The sequence below is a fragment of the Priapulus caudatus genome, unplaced genomic scaffold (genome assembly GCF_000485595.1).
Source record: "Priapulus caudatus unplaced genomic scaffold, Priapulus_caudatus-5.0.1 Scaffold797, whole genome shotgun sequence".
Lineage (NCBI taxonomy): Eukaryota > Metazoa > Priapulida > Priapulimorpha > Priapulimorphida > Priapulidae > Priapulus > Priapulus caudatus.
Genome location: NW_014577858.1, coordinates 23,219 through 40,906, shown reverse-complemented (window position 1 = coordinate 40,906; position 17,688 = coordinate 23,219). Strand labels below are relative to the sequence as shown.

The following is a 17,688-nucleotide window of genomic DNA, read 5'->3' as shown; positions in this document are numbered from 1 at the left end:
TAGGTGAAATTCAAGATGGCGTTTAAGATGGCCGTCAATTCATGTAATTGACTATAACTCGCCACCTATTTATGATAGGAGGTTTATTTTGGTGTCTATCCCTATATTTTAGGGGTCAGGCTAGCCATTAAAACTGATACCCGCTACGCAAAATGCATTGGCCATCTAAATGCTTAAATCTAGATGGCCGCTAGAAAGGGACACCAGCCTAGTAAATATATCTCCTTTTGACCCCTAAAATATAGGGATAGACACCAAAATCAACCTCCTATCATAAATAGGTGGCGAGTTATGGTCAATTACATGAATTGACGGCCATCTTAAACGCCATCTTGAATTTCACCTATCCTTCCCATGATTCAGAATGTCTACCCAAGTTTTTTTTACTCCCAGGGGTGTCCCCTACATGAATCAAGCATCAAACTGCGGGGACATATAAATGCACACAGGACTTCCCTCAGCTGATAGATTATAACGAAATCAGTCATGCGACACTTGGCGCCCCATATGATTGTGCCTATGTTTTGAAATACCAAAATAAAGAACCTAAGTTGCGCACAGATACAAGCCATTAAAAATAAAATATTGTGAATGAATGGAATTATACACAAATTACTTTTTCTTCGCCGTACAATGTATTGTATTCATCTTAGAATCATAATTAAATTAGTTCCTACATGTGTAGTTGGGCCTGGGGAAGCTGAAGTGCAAGCAATATGTACATCAAATCTTGTCTTGTTTTCTTGCCAATGTGGATAGTTAAGTACAAATTTTAGTTCAGTAGCAGCATGTGCAACAGTCCATTCAGTAGCAGTTGTCAATTTTAATTTTACCTCTGTAAGAAAGCAGTGTTTAAAATCTATAGGAAAACGTATCCATGCATGTTTTTCTGTAATTAAAACTAAGTCTTTAAAGTCATTAAAGGAATAGTAGGTCCATCGATTATGCAAAGTTGACGAATGCTACAGTAACTGGCACCTTGTGTAGTTAATAAGTACATCACCTTATAGCCAAACGCGTATTAGTTTGTCCAATATCACTGCTGGTTACTAAGAAATGTCCAATTGAAATCCGCGGTCAAATAAATCCGTTGTTGACAGATTCAACCCGCTATACCGGCTATGACCGGCCGTAACCGGCGAAGCGGTGGCATACAGATTATAGTGCACCGGACATTTTCGTACGTATGCTCGGCCGTCAGTGATTTCGATCCTTGTGGTCTGAGTGCGCATTCCGTACGTTATGGTTTTACTCTTGGGAATAAATGAATATACGAAGATCTTGAGATTACAAGCAACATATAATATGTGAAAAGGATATTAGAACCCAATTTGAAGATTCGTACGAACATTTACACTATGAAATGGGAAACACGTAAATGGTACAGAACACACGAACGAAAACTGACGGACACCCACGGACTATAAACGGACAGCCCCGATAAAACGTTATATCCTTACCATGTCATTTTACCTTATCACGAGCGTCCGTGTTTATTACGTTCAGGCAGTATCTCTGCGCACTGGGAGATCATCTCTAGCTATTGCAAGCTCTTGCTGCTGGCACGCTGCCGCTCAGCTGGCACGCTGCCGCTCAGCTGGCACGCTGCCGCTCAGCTGGCACGCTAGCGATAGTACCATCCTGATAGTACAGTGCCGTAACTGTATACGTAACAGTAGGCCCTACGCTAGCTCTGATTGTAATGAACATGGAATCCACGTACTAATCACGGACGCTCGTGATAATGAAGTAGGCTGTGCATGTTGGGGGACAACACTATGTGGGGATCGCGAACTAACCACGGCCATAGACTAAACATGGGAAGCAGACGGCACTACGCGTATTTACGTATATTGGTCAAACGAATACACCTGTGTCCGAAATTGAAGACATGTGGGTACCCGTTCATTAGCAACCAAGGGTATTTACTTGTGCCTCGATACTGATTACGACTGCCGTCACTAGGCATACAATTTACCCGGGACAAACAATTCGCTGCTCAACATTCTGTAGCAACATGTGATGTCACCGAACCGAAATCGAGGCTTATTTGGTTGGCAAGCAATTTAGCGTTGGCGCCAGACTACCAAATTTACGGATTTCAATTAGACATTTCTTTGTAACCAGCAGTGATATTGGACAAACTAATACGCGTTTGGCTATAAGGTAATGTACTTATTAACTACACAAGGTGCCAGTTACTGTAGCATTCGTCAACTTTGTATAATCGATGGACCTACTATTCCTTTAACGGGTACTTTGGCATTCAACTACACTACTTTCTTATCATATTTTCTTTGCATTGGGTATTAAAATTTGTTTAAGAGGTAGATAAGACATCTTGTGAGGTTTTGCTGGGAGAAAATTCCGATCAACCTTCATTAAATACAGCCTGTAAACACACGGTTTGAGCTGCCTAGACTCGCACCGCTTGGGGGCGGCCAGATGGCGGCGTGTTCACTCAAGCATGCCACCAAGCGCGTGAACTAAGGGCGCGTTTGTTTGGGACGAATACGTCGGATTGCGATCATGTGATCCTGATCCGACCAAACAAACGCAAACTCACTTTCACCAGTTCACGTTTCGCTGTGACCTATCACGGGATGGTTCATAACAACGAACAAATTGTGATTGGCTGAGATGCGGGCCGCCATATTCTATCCCGTTCAAATCCACCTCGCTAGCAGGGTAGAATTCGGTAGATCGAGATCAAGTGATCCGACCAAACAGTCAGATCAGCGAATCCATCGGATCGAGATCCGTGGATGCGACCAAACAAACGCGCCCTAAGACAATGGGCGTGAGCGTTCTACTTCTATTCTATTTCTATGCTTATCACGCACGAAGGGCGATGCCATCTTTGATTATTGATCACACTTGCACGCGCCATCTCGCGGCAACTACAGGCCTAGTTTAAATTATATTTTATTCTCATGTAACTTTGTTAAACGAATAAATAATAACTAGTACCATATAATATATATTTAATTTTCATCTTGAATCTTAACATGTATCATGTAGCTATGGCCGTAGATATCTGTGCACCAGTTGTGAGAACATATGCTGTTACCATAGAATGAAAGTGTCAGTGACACTGTAGCTCACCACAAAAAAGGACACAAATGAGTGAGTAAGAAGAAGTCAGTTTTAATTGAGCAACTATCGACGTACATTATAGAAACGATTGCCATCTGTATATCGCAATAATTTATAAACCAAAAGAATCAGAATTTGTGACCGTAGATGGCGCTATATCCGCTTTGTAGCGATGGCGTTTGAAATAAATAGGTTATGCTGCGTTCCAACATGTTTTGTAAATCTTTACTCTAATATAGACGTTTTATCGGCAGGGTGGAGAGGAAATACCAATTTTGCATTAAAGATATTGTCAATAAAACGAACCAGACAAGTGTGACACCACAGACTGTTTGTGTTTATATAATATTCTATATAATTGCAAAACCCTACCTAATTTGTATAATTTTTTCTTAAATATCAAAACCCTTAGCCCTTATTCATTCACATACCAAAAATGAGCAAAATCCGTTGAACCTGAACTGAATAATGGCAATTCGCATTTTTGCCAAAAAAATGCCGTGGCTCGAAAGTACGTCGACTGGCGTGCTTCAAAATAGGACGTTTAATATGGGAGCATAGCAGTAACAACTATACCCAATTTCAAACATGTGGGCCAAACGGTTCCTGAGTTATCGTTGACCGAAGCAAAATGTTGACGGACGGACGGACGGACGGCGACCCATGGCAATAGCTCAGCTTGACGATGTCAAGGTGAGCTAAATATATAGAGACACTATATTATTATTTCTATGGCTGTTACACTCAGGGGCATAGGAACGAAGTATTATTGAGGGGGTGGTAAAAGGCATCATCGCGAGCGATTTTATTTTATTCATTTATTTAATTAAGAGAGAGAGAGAGAAACATAAAGAGAGAGAGAGTAGTAAACTGAGACGGGGACAGGAAAATGGTGATACGGCGTGTATGCGGACGGGAAACGGTGTGCAATGGGATGGGAGGTGGGAGGCAGGGGGAGGGAGGTCGGAGGCCGGGGCAGGGAGATGGGAGGTAAGGGGGGTGGAAGTGAGAGGCAAGGGGAGTGACGTGGGAGGCAGGGGGAGGAAGCTGACAGGCAGGAGGGAGGGAGGTGGGACGCAGTGGGGAGGGAGGTGGAAGGGAAGAACCCCAACCCCCCTCTAATTAAACTTGGAGATCCATGCTCATATGTTTAAATCTTTTATGTCAATGTCAATGTCATTCATTACATTCTATTCGATTAATTATAGTCAATAGTATAAACTTTGTAATCCATGCTCATATGTTTAAATCTTTCATGTCAACGTCAGTGACATTCATTAAATTGTATTTGAATTGTTATTATTGGTTTTGTTATTATAATTAGCCCATATAGATTAGGTGGGTGCGACAGTTTAATTACACATTAAGTGTAGTTACAGAGTCCTGCTGATATATTTATTTGAATTGGCTACGAAAGTCAAACAAGAATAAAGAAGACTTATGTATAAGACGTCTTGCTATGCACAAATGCATTTATCAGCAGTACACCAGACACCAGATGACCCCTGTCGCACTGCAGCACTTGTTATTCTGAAGCTGCATTTCCCCTATATCCATCCAATCCCTGTGTCTATCTAATCAGAGTACTGTTTTACGCAAGCATTTTGTACACAATAACATTTTGATGAGATAGACTCAAGACAAATGCCACCTTGTTCTTTTTTCAATCCTATATTGACATCTAAAAAGAATGCCACTCAGGTGCGGAGTAGTAATTATAAAGCGGCTTCAGAGTGACTCGACATCGTTGCGTATACATCTACACGTCAGGGGTAGAATTAACTTTTGAACAAGCGAGTCCCACGGACACCCTGCCATCAAAAAGAGGGAGTCCGCAGTATACAAGTAGTACCACAGATGTTAACAAAAAGGACCTTTGCGATGCACGTCTGCCAAATTTGCTTGGGTCATTTGCTAAAAAAAAGAAGGTAATTCTGCGAGGCCATGCTCTGGAACGAACTAGTGAGTATAGCAGAATTTTCAGGGAGTCACACGGACTCTTGTATATGTCAAATCAGGGAGTCCGACAGTAAATCAGGGAGTATTTGACTCCAGACTCGCGTTAATTTCGCACCCTGACACGTCGTTATGGCATGAACATAAATTAGCTGAAATCTGTAGTTTTGTGGAAATATCTTTTATTATTTTAATGAAAGTAAGTTTCATCAATAGATTATTATTTTCTGCTACTTTACAATGAGGTTTTAAAAAAAACGTCTATGAAGTTGAAAATGTACAAAACTTTTCATTGTTGCACTATGTAATTGGCTAATTTTATCACAGATTACCGAGTGTGCACCAATTTGAACTTCAGTGACGCTGTTGCTGTGCTGTCCGCACACGTTTAAAGGGATACTTTCCTCTAGAATTTGAGAGTATATTATGATAGTACATTTATAAATAATACCTATAAATATCTATAATTACGCATTCACGTTTGTCATAAAACAACACTCATCTCGAAATCTTCATTTTTGGGCGCTGACATGACACCCGCGATCACACTGCCACCCTGAAAAAGTTGTGCATTTGCCAATTTATTTTGCACGTTACAAACCGAGGGCTAATCGCAAAAGTGCAATTACATTTATACCTAAATGCTATTTAACGATGTTCATCTTAGGACAAATTTATCCATATTATAACTGAAACTATGTCGTTTATAAGATATTGCAATCCTTCTGCTCTTAAATTAATAAATAAGAAATACCCTCGGTCTGTAGCCTTTGAGCTGTTATGGTGCCTGTATGTGTATTGTAGAAGTTGTACGAACTTAGCAATTTGGCAACTGAAATCGCCAGTGTAAACGCAAAAGTCGTGCGTCCAACCGATCGATAGCAGCGAGTCGGGAAATTAGAACGTTTCACCGACTCGAAGCAGGCGAGTTGGACGTTTTTTAGCCAAGTGGCCAATCAGAGAACAGCAATCAGGGGTGTGTCCCTCCACCCTAGGGGGAGCACACGTTTTTGCTTTAGGTGCCACGCTGGCGGCATGTAATACATGCAAAAATGCGTATCCGCGTCGATAATGTCCGCCTCGCGGTCGATAATGTAAGAGCTTTGAACATACATAAAGAGGTTGGTAGAAAGAAGAAAAATGGCAACTTGACTGCATAAAATCGTTAGTGTAAACCCAGCTTTAGAAATCATCCACTAGATGGCAGTGGCATGTCATATATAACCAAATGGGTTTAATTACGGAAAACGGCCATAAATCTTTCCTAAAATGTCGGACAAAAAAAATTCATCGCAGGTCCACAACTACATTGGGTACTGGTGATGTGTGCCAAATATGGTTGAAATCAGTCCAGTACTTTTCGAGATGTCTGGACAAGTCTTGTGGCGGACAGACGGACGGACAGACACACAGACAGACAGACACACCGACCAAGCGTTTCCAGAATACCCCCCCCCCTAACTTCGTTGGCGGGGGGTATAACAAGGTGTCCTAGTTGATGATACCTCATGAGTCATGTTGTGGCAAAACAATAAACTGTTAAATAGCATTTGGAATCAAATGGAACAGTAAATACAATGTGAAAGAGTTCGGACACACCTGCTTATCTATAATCAGGCTGGGGGGTGGCACGGACGAGTCAGTGCGGGTGTCCGGTATCATAGCTACCTCATCTACCTGCATGGAGGAATCTTGGTCCACAGACGTATCAACTCCCTGAAAAGAGAATGAAACTCTGGCATTCAGCATTATTTTTGGCTAAATTTTGGTCATTTTAATTATTACTATGAATGATAATTGCACATATTTGTACCAATTTCTGACGAAGTGCTTAGAGTAGGTTGAATTATATTTATCCCTATAACCAGTTCAACTATGAACAATTACATTACATACACCACTATTTAATTGAAATTAATAGTGAAAAAGTCAATAATTTTAATAATATAATATTAATATCAATGACAGGAACATAAGTAACCAGGGTGAAATGAGGGAAAAATAAACACCAAGTGCCAATACTGTCATCATCATTATAAGCACCACATGTAATGACTGTAGATTAAAATAAATAAACACCAATCACAAATTTTCATAATATTACCTGTATTAGAAAATAAAAACTTTCATGCAGGACAATTTTAACTGGAGAGAATGTTGAAAGACACATCGGGCCTAGGCCCGCACCCCGTTTATGTTATTCATAGGTGAGCTTAGACAACAACCCCACACATGCACTGTCAGTGCTGAGCAGCACAAGAACTGAGATACACATCGAACCATTCGTGGCCAGTTACAACTTGCCTGCGTACTCACTATGCTTGCATCTGCCCCCTCATCTCCCTTCTCTCGCACTGTCTCTATTTCTATGCGCTTCACCGGGGCCTCGTAGCCTGGGGAATGTGGTCGTTTTGGTGGAGGCTTAGGTAAATCCCTCTCCTCATCATCCTCCTCTTGCTCTTCTTCGCCCAAGTGCTAGTAAAACATAAATAATAAGCCAGCCGAATTGCCAATGCTCACGCTCGATGTAATGCGACATGACCTCATTGTAAGTCTGACAGCACCTGTAGCAGCACACACCCAATCATGTTAGATAAGGGTAAACATGTTAGTGCTCTTTAAAATGGATAAACCTAGCAACAAAAAGCCTACATACACCTTCTGTGAGCAGACTTGCAGTATGAAAACAGCACGAAATGTTCTCATTGAGCCAGAAATGTGCTCCGAAATTGACCATTTTGAAAACTCTCGCAGAAAGTTTCGGCATACAGATACACATAGAATGATGCGACTGAGAACGCTAACACAGTAACAGCACGCCTAAGCTAGCGCAAATAGCTCCTGGAAATAAAACACTAGTTATAATTGTTTGCTGATTGCCTAACTAATGTAGATAACATATGATTTGAACAAATTTCAAAATTTTTTACTGAATAAACATCAAATTATTAATTATTAAATTATAACTTGTTAATTATCATAGAAAATAACGGCTAACGTCCGCTCGGATGTGTAAGGGATGTGTAATGCTTTAATTTTGATAAAGACAACTGCAGTACACTTACCAGCTTTACTGGGGCTTCTGATGGTGGTGCTGCACCATTGGTGAGTGCAGCTTCTTGTGGCACCTCCTGAGGGGGCGCTGACTGGTCACCCACCGTAGGACCTGGTGAGATCGAGTCTTGTGACACGGAATCTTCACTGTAGGTGGAGACACCTAGAGGTAAAGGTCCAGTGAGTATAGAACATTGCAGTACATGCTATAATGCAGAAAGACTCTGCAGAACTACTGACATTTAACTTGTACATTTCAAAATTATAAATGGCACAGCTACAAATGAGCAAACCATGTATTATTGGCTCTATAGATTCTAATAAATCAGTGCAGTAGAAACCAAATTTGAACAAATGTAATTAAAATTGAGTGAAAATTGTGCAAAGATACATCATTTCTCACAAATTTCATGCTAGTAACAACTCCATTACCTCTGTCTAGATACCAAACAATCGCTTACTTCCATCACATCTTCCAGCTCATAAGTAAAAGATGTCCATGACTGCAATTCTAGATACCTCTTTTCAGGACTAGTACCAAAAATATACACTTTTAAAGATGAAATGGTTACCAATAATATTAAATGGAGTTGTACTGTACTATAAACACAGTGAGGCCAGCACTGCCTTTCCACGTGCACAGAGCATGTAAAAATGCACCTGACAGAGCTCCTGTTGCAAGCTTTCGCAGCAGATCTGTGTCAGACTTGCTAGTGTGAAGCTCCCTCACTACTGTTTCCTCACCCAGATCTAACTTGTTGGGCATCACCTTTGACACATCCTGCAAACCACAAAACACTCTACCATCAGAAATCAAGGCTGACAACACAGTTGATATCAACAGAACACGTGCAAGTGCACCCATGTGTGTTGCTCGAGAAAACTATAGACTATGAACATGGATATACGTCACTGACCCACATCTAGACTCTTAGCCAAGAGCGTAGCATGCCCCAATAATCCTTACTGCACACACGCATGCACGCACGCACGCAGGCACGCACGCACGCACACTTGCACACCTTGTCAAGGGTCCGTCGCTTCTCACGTCCACGCGTGATGACGCTCGAGGGTAGGTACTCGGTTAGCTGCTTTCGACGCACGTGCCTTGCCTCTATCTTCATGCCTTCCTTGTACATGCTTATGGCCACTGCCTGCCGATGCACTGCGCACGAATAAGATACAACCCGTGTTAAACCAATACGAGGTAGTAGCGTGCACCAATACTGTCTGACCATCGGACAATGTCCAGTGCTGCCACTCAGGATATTACAAAAAAAGTACAAAATCTGTCCAGAAAAAAGTATAAAAATTGCCTAAAAAAGTATTAAAATAAGTATAAATTTGTATCAACCTACCATGATTTGTTACCTTATACCTCATTACCGAATACATTATAGCCTATGTGCAGCATGTAAACAAGCTTCAGGAATGATGTGTGCAATGTCATGAGGAGTTGTCTCTTGAATTCTCAGTTTGGAATATTTCAATGCTGTGTTTCCCTTGGCCAGAAAGGTCTGTAAGGCGCTAATTTTTGTGTGGTGTGTTTGTGTGTTGCGAGGTCCTAGCCCAGTGAGCAGTGCATGTGCTTGGCCAGCTAGGGGGGTCCGGGGGCATGCTCAAAGGGGAAAATTTTGAAAAATGGTGCAATTTGGTGCATTCTAAGCTATTCTGGACACATTGTACAGGGTTCATAGTAGTAAGACACATGTTGAAATAAGGACGTATAAGACCCTTTCTGGAGGCCAAAATAAGACCTTTTTACGCGATTTCTGATAGATCACCGACTATTAAAGTACACTAACAATATTTATATACACAATTGCACAGCAGATTTAATTATTCCGTATTATATATACAACAATTCTTACTCTAAGTCGAGACAAAATAAGGACTATTAAGAACTTTTCTAAGATTTCACCAAAAATAAGTACTAATAAGGGCCCTTGTTTTATTTTTGGCAAAATAAGTACTTATAAGACTTTGGAAGACCCGCTACGAACCCTGTTGTATGACTGTTGAATCACTTTTTCAAGTTATCAAAAGTTTCGTCAGCGAGGCGGTGTTTTGGACAAATTTCTGTGTGGCGGTTGAGAATTTGAGCAATGCGGCCCGCCTCGCTCATGTCAATGCAGGGGAAACACTGCAATGGTCTGTCATTTGGTCACTGACGGCAGAGAGATGAGAGCAAAAACACTCCACTGAACAGAGCACGCATCACTCCTGCAACAAGACTAGCAAAGCACATCTTTAATCTCATTAAAAACACAGTGTACCTAAATGTAGGTCCGATGAGTTTTGACCATCTTTGGCAAAAAAAGGATTTAAAAGTATATATGCATGAAAAAAGTATAAAAAATACATTTTCTTAAAAAAAAGTATAATACTTTAAAAAAAGTATAAAGTGGCAGCACTGAATGTCGGTAAATTATAGGCAAGTCCGATGAAATTCTCAATTATACCAGACCGTGTGTCTGGCACTATTATCGTACTATAATGTACTATGCCTATAAATTAGAGGCCGAGTACACTTTCGCATTTAAAAAGTGGCATATAAGCAAATATAGTTTGGAGTAAATAAGGCCATGTCTGTTGTAATATCTATCAAATTAACAGCGGTGAATTCCGTGACATGGCGGATGTCATATTCAGGGCTAAATTTTTGCAGTCGTCTGGTCGTCCATGACGACTGGATATTCTCTCGGGCAACTACAAATTGCTTCCATGGTTGTCCGGTGTCCAACCTCTATGAAATCAATAACCTGAGCTCGCTAACGCCAAGCCGACTCGAATCATTTTTGTCGGTTTGTAGCATTCGGCAGTTTTCGTGACTGCTCATCCGCGCATTCGGCAGTTTTCGGAGCCACTCGTTTTTACTTCCGTAGCTTTCCGCCAGCGCTCGGGTTCCCGAATAATCCAGTGAGCCAATGAGAGCGCAGTATCATCTTGACAAATACTGGTGTGTGGCAGTGTGTATTCCTAAACAAGTATCGACGTGCCTCGATCACTGATCTCTATTATACTAACTGGATAGCTCTTAGCCTATCCACGCTTAGCGTGAATGTGACGCCACCGCGCGATAAAATAATATCCGGACAACCAAAACTCTTGAGGGACAACCATATGCTACTCTCTCGGTTGTCCTCCGGACAACCAAAAAAAACCTTAAAATTGAGCCCTGATAATATTTTCCCCCTATGCATTGTGCAGCATAACTCTTTGAACCAATGAAATTTGTTTTGGCTTTATCATAAATGACTCTCAATTCAGAGGGAGTCAATAAAATAAAGCTGAATTTAACCACAATGAAAGTGTCAATGACACTGTAGCTCGCCACAAAAAAGGACACAAATGAGTGAGTAACAAGTGCCGCGGAGCGACAGCGCTCATCTAACGTCTACTGCGGTGACTCTGTGGTGGAGTGGTGGGATTCTAGTAAACCCTGTTAGTCCCAAATGTGTTCACATACACGCCGAAACAGTGGAAGGCACAGGGATGGTATCAGGAACATTCTCAAAGGAATGTTCATGGGAATCGTTATGAAAGTTGCCACGAGATGGCGCGTACGTTTAAGTGTCTTCAGATTAAAGATGGAAGCTCCTATCGTACGTAGTAGTAACAACTATTTGCAAGACAGAATAGGTAAGCACACATCCATTTACCTACGCAAGCCTACAGGCTGAAATAGAGAGCTGCCACCTGTAACTAATTAACACAGGTAAAAACTACACAGTACCACCACCACATGCACTGGCACTGGCAGTGGCATACGTTACATGTAACATGCATAAATCGTATAATTTCTATGGCATTCTGTACTGTCAGTGGCATAAACCTTCTTCAACCAAATTTAGCTTTTGAAATTTCAGTGTGACATTGTAGCCTCATACATCCAGGCATGTATAGATTCTACTAGCAAACACGGCAGTCAAATTCTTTCTAACAGTAAATAAATCCATGTTTAACCCACCTCTTGAGGGTCAAAAGGTTATCCGACACTTACTCTTCGCATGTCAGCAGAAATTACATTTCATGGTCCTTTCAATAAAGCCACAAAAATGCTAGGTCACCGCTGAAACAAAAAAGTTTTTCAATCGCTCCATCAGACCATGTCCTCAGAAAATGTCTAAAATCTGCCCTGTGCCCTATTGACCTTTGACCTCCAATTTCGGCACAGTGATGGCTTTTCCTACCATGATGCTGTACACCGACTATCCCGAGCCTAGGTCGAGCCATTTAGATTTGTGCCGCAATTCTGCATTTCCTCCCTATACCTTAAGTTAAGGAGGGAATGTTCCCCCTTCTTTTACCTCTTGACCTTTGACCTTTGACCCCCCAGCTTCGACATCCCAACTCGTTTTGACGATCCCCGACGCTCCGAATATCGTGACCGTACGTCAAGCGTTAAGATTTGTGCCCAACTGTTGACGCACGAACGGACGGACGCACGCTCATGCAATTCTCCAAGCTAAAAAGAAGTCAGTTTTGATTGAGCAACCATCGACGTACATTATAGAAACGATTGCCATCTGTATATCGCAATAATAATTTATAAACCAAAATGAACCGCTATTTGTGACCGTAGATGGCGCTATACCCGCTTTGTAGCGATGGCGTTTGAAATAAATGGTTATGCGCGTTCCGACATGTTTTGTAAAACTTAACTCTATATAGACGTTTTATCATCAGGGTGGAAAGGAAATACCAATTATGCATTAAAGATATTGTCAATGAAATCTTGTAAAACGAACTAGACGAGTGTGATACCACAGACTGTTTGTGTCTATACAATATGCTATATAATTGCCAAACCCTACCTAATTTGCATAATTTTTTTTTTAAATATCAAAACCCCTAGCCCACAGGCACTTGGGACAGAGTCAATAAAAACTGAAAAAAATAATATGAACGCACATTCACAAATCGTACCCCTCTGTTACAGTTCCACTGTTGCGACACTGTATATCAACTTTCCTTCATAAAAACCTATGAAAAAACTAACGCCAAACGCTCCCGCACTCGCCGCTGCGAGTGTGCTGTGAACGCTATGATGATAATATATATAGAGAAGGTAGGAAACTCCGTTTGCGCAATTTGCCGGACTATAGAGGGCAGAATGAGCCCAAGATGGAGGTGGTAGGTGCCTGACAAGTTTGTGAAATTTGAAAGAATCGAGGAGTGATCGTCACGGTAGTTACATAGTTTTGTTCAGTGTCCGAGAAGTGCCACCTTGCTTTGTAATGTGACTTCAAACTCAGAAGTCGCGCCGTAGTCCCGCGATCGGCCCCGGTAGTCGAGGGCGCCGCGGAGCGCGATTGGCTGCAGGCGAGACGCGTCATAAACTGCCGTGATTTGTTTACGCGTTGCCCTCGACTACCGGGGCCGATCGGAATCGTGAATCGTATACATTTTTGATGAATCAGCACGAACGGCGGGACTTCTGAGTTTGAAGTCACATTACAAAGCAAGGTGGCACTTCTCGGCCACGGTAGTTACATAGTTTTGTTCAGTGGACTATAGAGGGCAGAATGAGCCCAAGATGGAGGTGGTAGGTGCCTGACAAGTTTGTGAAATTTGAAAGAATCGAGGAGTGATCGTCGGAAATCGCGCAAACGGAGTTTCCTACCTTCTCTATATATATTATTATCATGGCGACACAGCACACTCGCGGCGGCGAGCGCGGGAGCGTTCGGCGTTAGTTTTTACATAGGTTTTTATGAAGGAAAGTTGATATACAGTGTCGCAACAGTAGAACTGTAATTTTGTGAATGTGTGTTCATATTATTTTCAGTTTTTACTGACTCTGTCCCAAGTGCCTGTGCCCTAGCCCTTATTCATTCACATACCAAAAATGAGCAAAATCCGTTGAACCTGAACTGACTAATAGCAATTCCCATTTTTGCCCAAAAATTGCCGTGGCTCGAAAGTACGTCGACTGGCGTGCTTCAAAATAGGACGTTTAATATGGGAGCATAGCAGTAACAACTATACCCAATTTCAAACATGTGGGCCAAACGGTTCCTGAGTTATCGTTGACCGTAGCGAAATGTTGACGGACTGACGGACTGACGGACGGACGGACGGGCGGACGACGACCCATGGCAATAGCTCAGCTTGACGATGTCAAGGTGAGCTAATAAAAACGGAAAATGTGATATTTGCAAAATGATTCTTGATGTCATATTGGGATATGTCATTATTGTAGAGTGCATGCCAAAAATCAACCAGAGTGCACGGAATAACACCAACCAGCCTCTACAACCAAAATATTCTATATTGCGTCATTTGGTACATGTTTCACATGCTCGAAATATTTTCAGTCTGGCAAAAAGTCTTTCAGTCCTGTGAAAATAATATCTCTTGGCGATCCCTGATACCAGGGATCAAAAAGCAGAGTCAAGACTCAAATATAGCCAAGCCTGTTAGTGGTGATCATTATAGAAAAAAACCTGTCCATACGAACACTCTGACTTGCTTGGCGCTATTACTTTTTTTGACTGTTATACTCACTGATTAGACATGAACAGAAGTCTGCATGATTCCCTTAACATTCTGCTATATGCATACTCCAAAAAATGAACAACTCTCAAGTACATGAGAAGGTCATGTGTACTTAACGGTAATGCCGGCAGTTACAAGCACCATCAGACATAAATTCCTACATGCGTACATCAGACCATTGCAGAAATATTAGTACCTGTGTCTGTGAAGGTCTGAATATCATATGTGAGGTCTATGTTGACATTCTCTACTTTGTGGAATGAAAGCCCAATGAACCACATGGATAGGTACTGTATGTTTCTGCAGAAGCAAACACTTACATTAATATAACCAGGAGGAATCCTGGAGGTCTTTATTTGCAGCCCTTCACTCTGAATAATACCTATCATATTCTATATATATGAGCAAATGCCTCAATACTTAATTGGTTTTTCCCGCTTCATAGCTGTAAAATATATGTACTAGCACATATTAGCAAGAGCATAAAGATGGCAGAACAAATAACTGTAACTATAAACCATGTCTTATTTTTAGTATAATTAAGCAACATTATGCACAGAGTTTGGACAATCTACTACTTGAATAATAATCTGCTCTGCTTGCTTGATTCAGTAAGACTAACAAACTGTTCCATGTTCCAGCTAGAAGTGCAGATGGACAAACCAATATCTGATTATTATAAGCATTTGTACACACGCATTACAAAGTGTTTAGCTGTTATCATCATTCTTTCTACAGTTTAAATGCTCTTGATATTAGCAAGGAAGACTGAAACAAGTTTTCAATTACTATATATATACGTCACAGCCTGAAGAAATTTCAGTCAGTCAGTAGTTAATAGCTTCAATCTGGTAATAAATACAAGAAATACAAATACTGCCAATTTAGATTCTCAAAACATTTCTACAGCCACAGTTGACACATCGCTGAAAAGTTTTCCTTGTGTTTCCCTACACAAAGTGAAGAAAACTATGAAACTACGAACAAAGTGAGAGCTGAATTTTTACACATGATGTCTCCCAGTGTGATATACATACTCGCTACTTTCATTAGGGTCACTGAACGACTGAGGGTTGACGTGTGCTAGCTGAATGTACTGATTGCGCTCCAGGTTTCCAATCAGAATCCGGATTTTTGACTCCACCAATCCCACCCTATATGCAGAGGAAAGCACATGAAATCACAAGATAACATAATATAAGCATTAAATCTACAATTAAAACAGAAATATTATCGATGATTTTAATATGTTTATCCCACTTACACAAATATATATAATGTTTTCAGGTTATAAACTGTCACTCCTTATTGCATTATTTTGCTGCAAGTAGCAGGTGAGACACTTACCACTCTAGGTGGTGGTCTTGTGTGGCAGCTGATGCCCGTAAGACTATGTAGTGCTTATACTTCTGGAAGAAATTTGGTGGGTCAAACAGCTTGGCCCAATCCGCCTTACCAAGAGTGATATTATCTGTGATTTCTAAACCTGGAATGGCAGCAACACATAGTGGGAACTACTTTTTATGCACAGTTGGTTCGAACACACTGAAAATCTGAGTTTTTTATTGGTATTTCCATTGGTGCTATGAATCTTAAAAATAAGCACATGCGATATTGTTAATATCTTTAATTTTGAACCTCAGACTGCGGACTCCCTCATTTTGCTGCGGACTCCCTCTTTTTGAGGGTAGGGAGTCCGTTGGACTCCCTTGTTCTAAAGTTAATTTCTACCCCTGATAGCGTCTGCAGTATTTTAGAATTGGCAGCAGGAGTAGCAGCAGGAGCAACTGCATCACCATCATCATCATCAGCAGCAGCAGCAGAAGCAATAACTGCACTAGCAGCTGCATTACTAGCAACACAAGCAGAAATAGTAGTAGCAACAATACCAGCAATCACCAGCATTAGCAGCAGTAACAACAATAGCAGCAGTACAACTAGCAGAAGTAGCACCAACAGGAGTAGCTTAAACAACATTGATCAACAAAATATCAGTAGGGTCAGTTTCCTTACCCTCTTTAAAATCCTGCACCATGACTGTTCGGGTAGACATGGACACATTGAAAGTGGAGTTCTGTTGTGGATAGGCGGGCGTGATGATTGGCATCAGGTGGTAGCGGTCTGAAGGATTCACCTGTCAAAGGCAAACAAGTCAAATCAGCCAATCAGAGCATAGGCCTAGCGTGCGCTCTTTCAGTGAGTCAGTTTAAGTACGTGACTCATTGAATGTGGTTGTGCTCTCATGATTGCACTTGCTGTACGTAAATTGCTGTATGTCCTGTATGGGGTACGAGATACGAATTTTCAGGTGATATCAGAGATATCAGGAGTAGTGCTGGAGTTCGAAGATAGTTCTCAAACTCCAAATGACAAATAACAACACAACATTGTAAACAATACTATGGCATTCAGAAGACCTTTGCCAAAGATGCGTTTCATCATTGGTATCAACAATTGAGAGCATGCATGACCCATTTCTTGAGGACAGTGGAGACCTACCGACTCTGGATACAAAAGATGTGATGAATAAAGAAGTAGTGCAAAAGGTTTATACTGTTGAGGACTTGGGGAAAACACAATATAATAGATATGTGGAGGAACGACTGAAAAATACATCAAAATTACCCCTCCGCAACATTGTGAAAAACAACAAACTTCCACTTTTCAGCTCACCTTCTTTAAGGCAAAAATGAAAAAGTAAGGAAAGATTTGCATTACTGAAAACAAACTTTAGTCTTTTTGTAAGGCTCTACATTGCATGCCTGGCCGGACAAGGAAACTGTGACAATTTCTTTGACATAAGAATCAGGCATGTCCTCCATCCTTTTCTGATATGGGCAAACTATAACAAGGATCACTGAAGTGATTAGCAAACTATTTAATTATCGATCTTCATAGAATGGGTTCAATGCTCCACATGTTGCTGCTAAAGTGTTAGATAATGCCGCTATCGTTCACGCGCTGAGACCAGGGGCTGTCAGACATTTAAGGAATATGCCCAGCAAGTATTCATTCCATACATCACCCCTCAACTCGGTACTGTCAGTCGGTACTGTATGGGACTGGTATATTGCTGATTGT

The 17,688-nt window shown here is 41.2% G+C and overlaps 1 protein-coding gene across 4 annotated transcripts in view; it reads right to left on the bottom strand.

The window, feature by feature from the left end:
- Nucleotides 1–17,688, bottom strand: part of LOC106813595 (poly(A) polymerase type 3-like) — a gene marked incomplete at its 5' end in the record, with an annotated part of 61,415 nt that overhangs the window by 23,497 nt on the left and 20,230 nt on the right. The window contains 9 exon segments of one of the 4 annotated variants that reach the window (XM_014817772.1): nt 6,652–6,768; nt 7,357–7,527; nt 8,118–8,269; nt 8,767–8,887; nt 9,129–9,271; nt 14,804–14,907; nt 15,645–15,761; nt 15,955–16,093; nt 16,621–16,741. In XM_014817772.1, the coding sequence (XP_014673258.1) occupies nt 6,652–6,768; nt 7,357–7,527; nt 8,118–8,269; nt 8,767–8,887; nt 9,129–9,271; nt 14,804–14,907; nt 15,645–15,761; nt 15,955–16,093; nt 16,621–16,741 (1,185 nt within the window). 4 annotated transcript variants of the gene reach the window in all.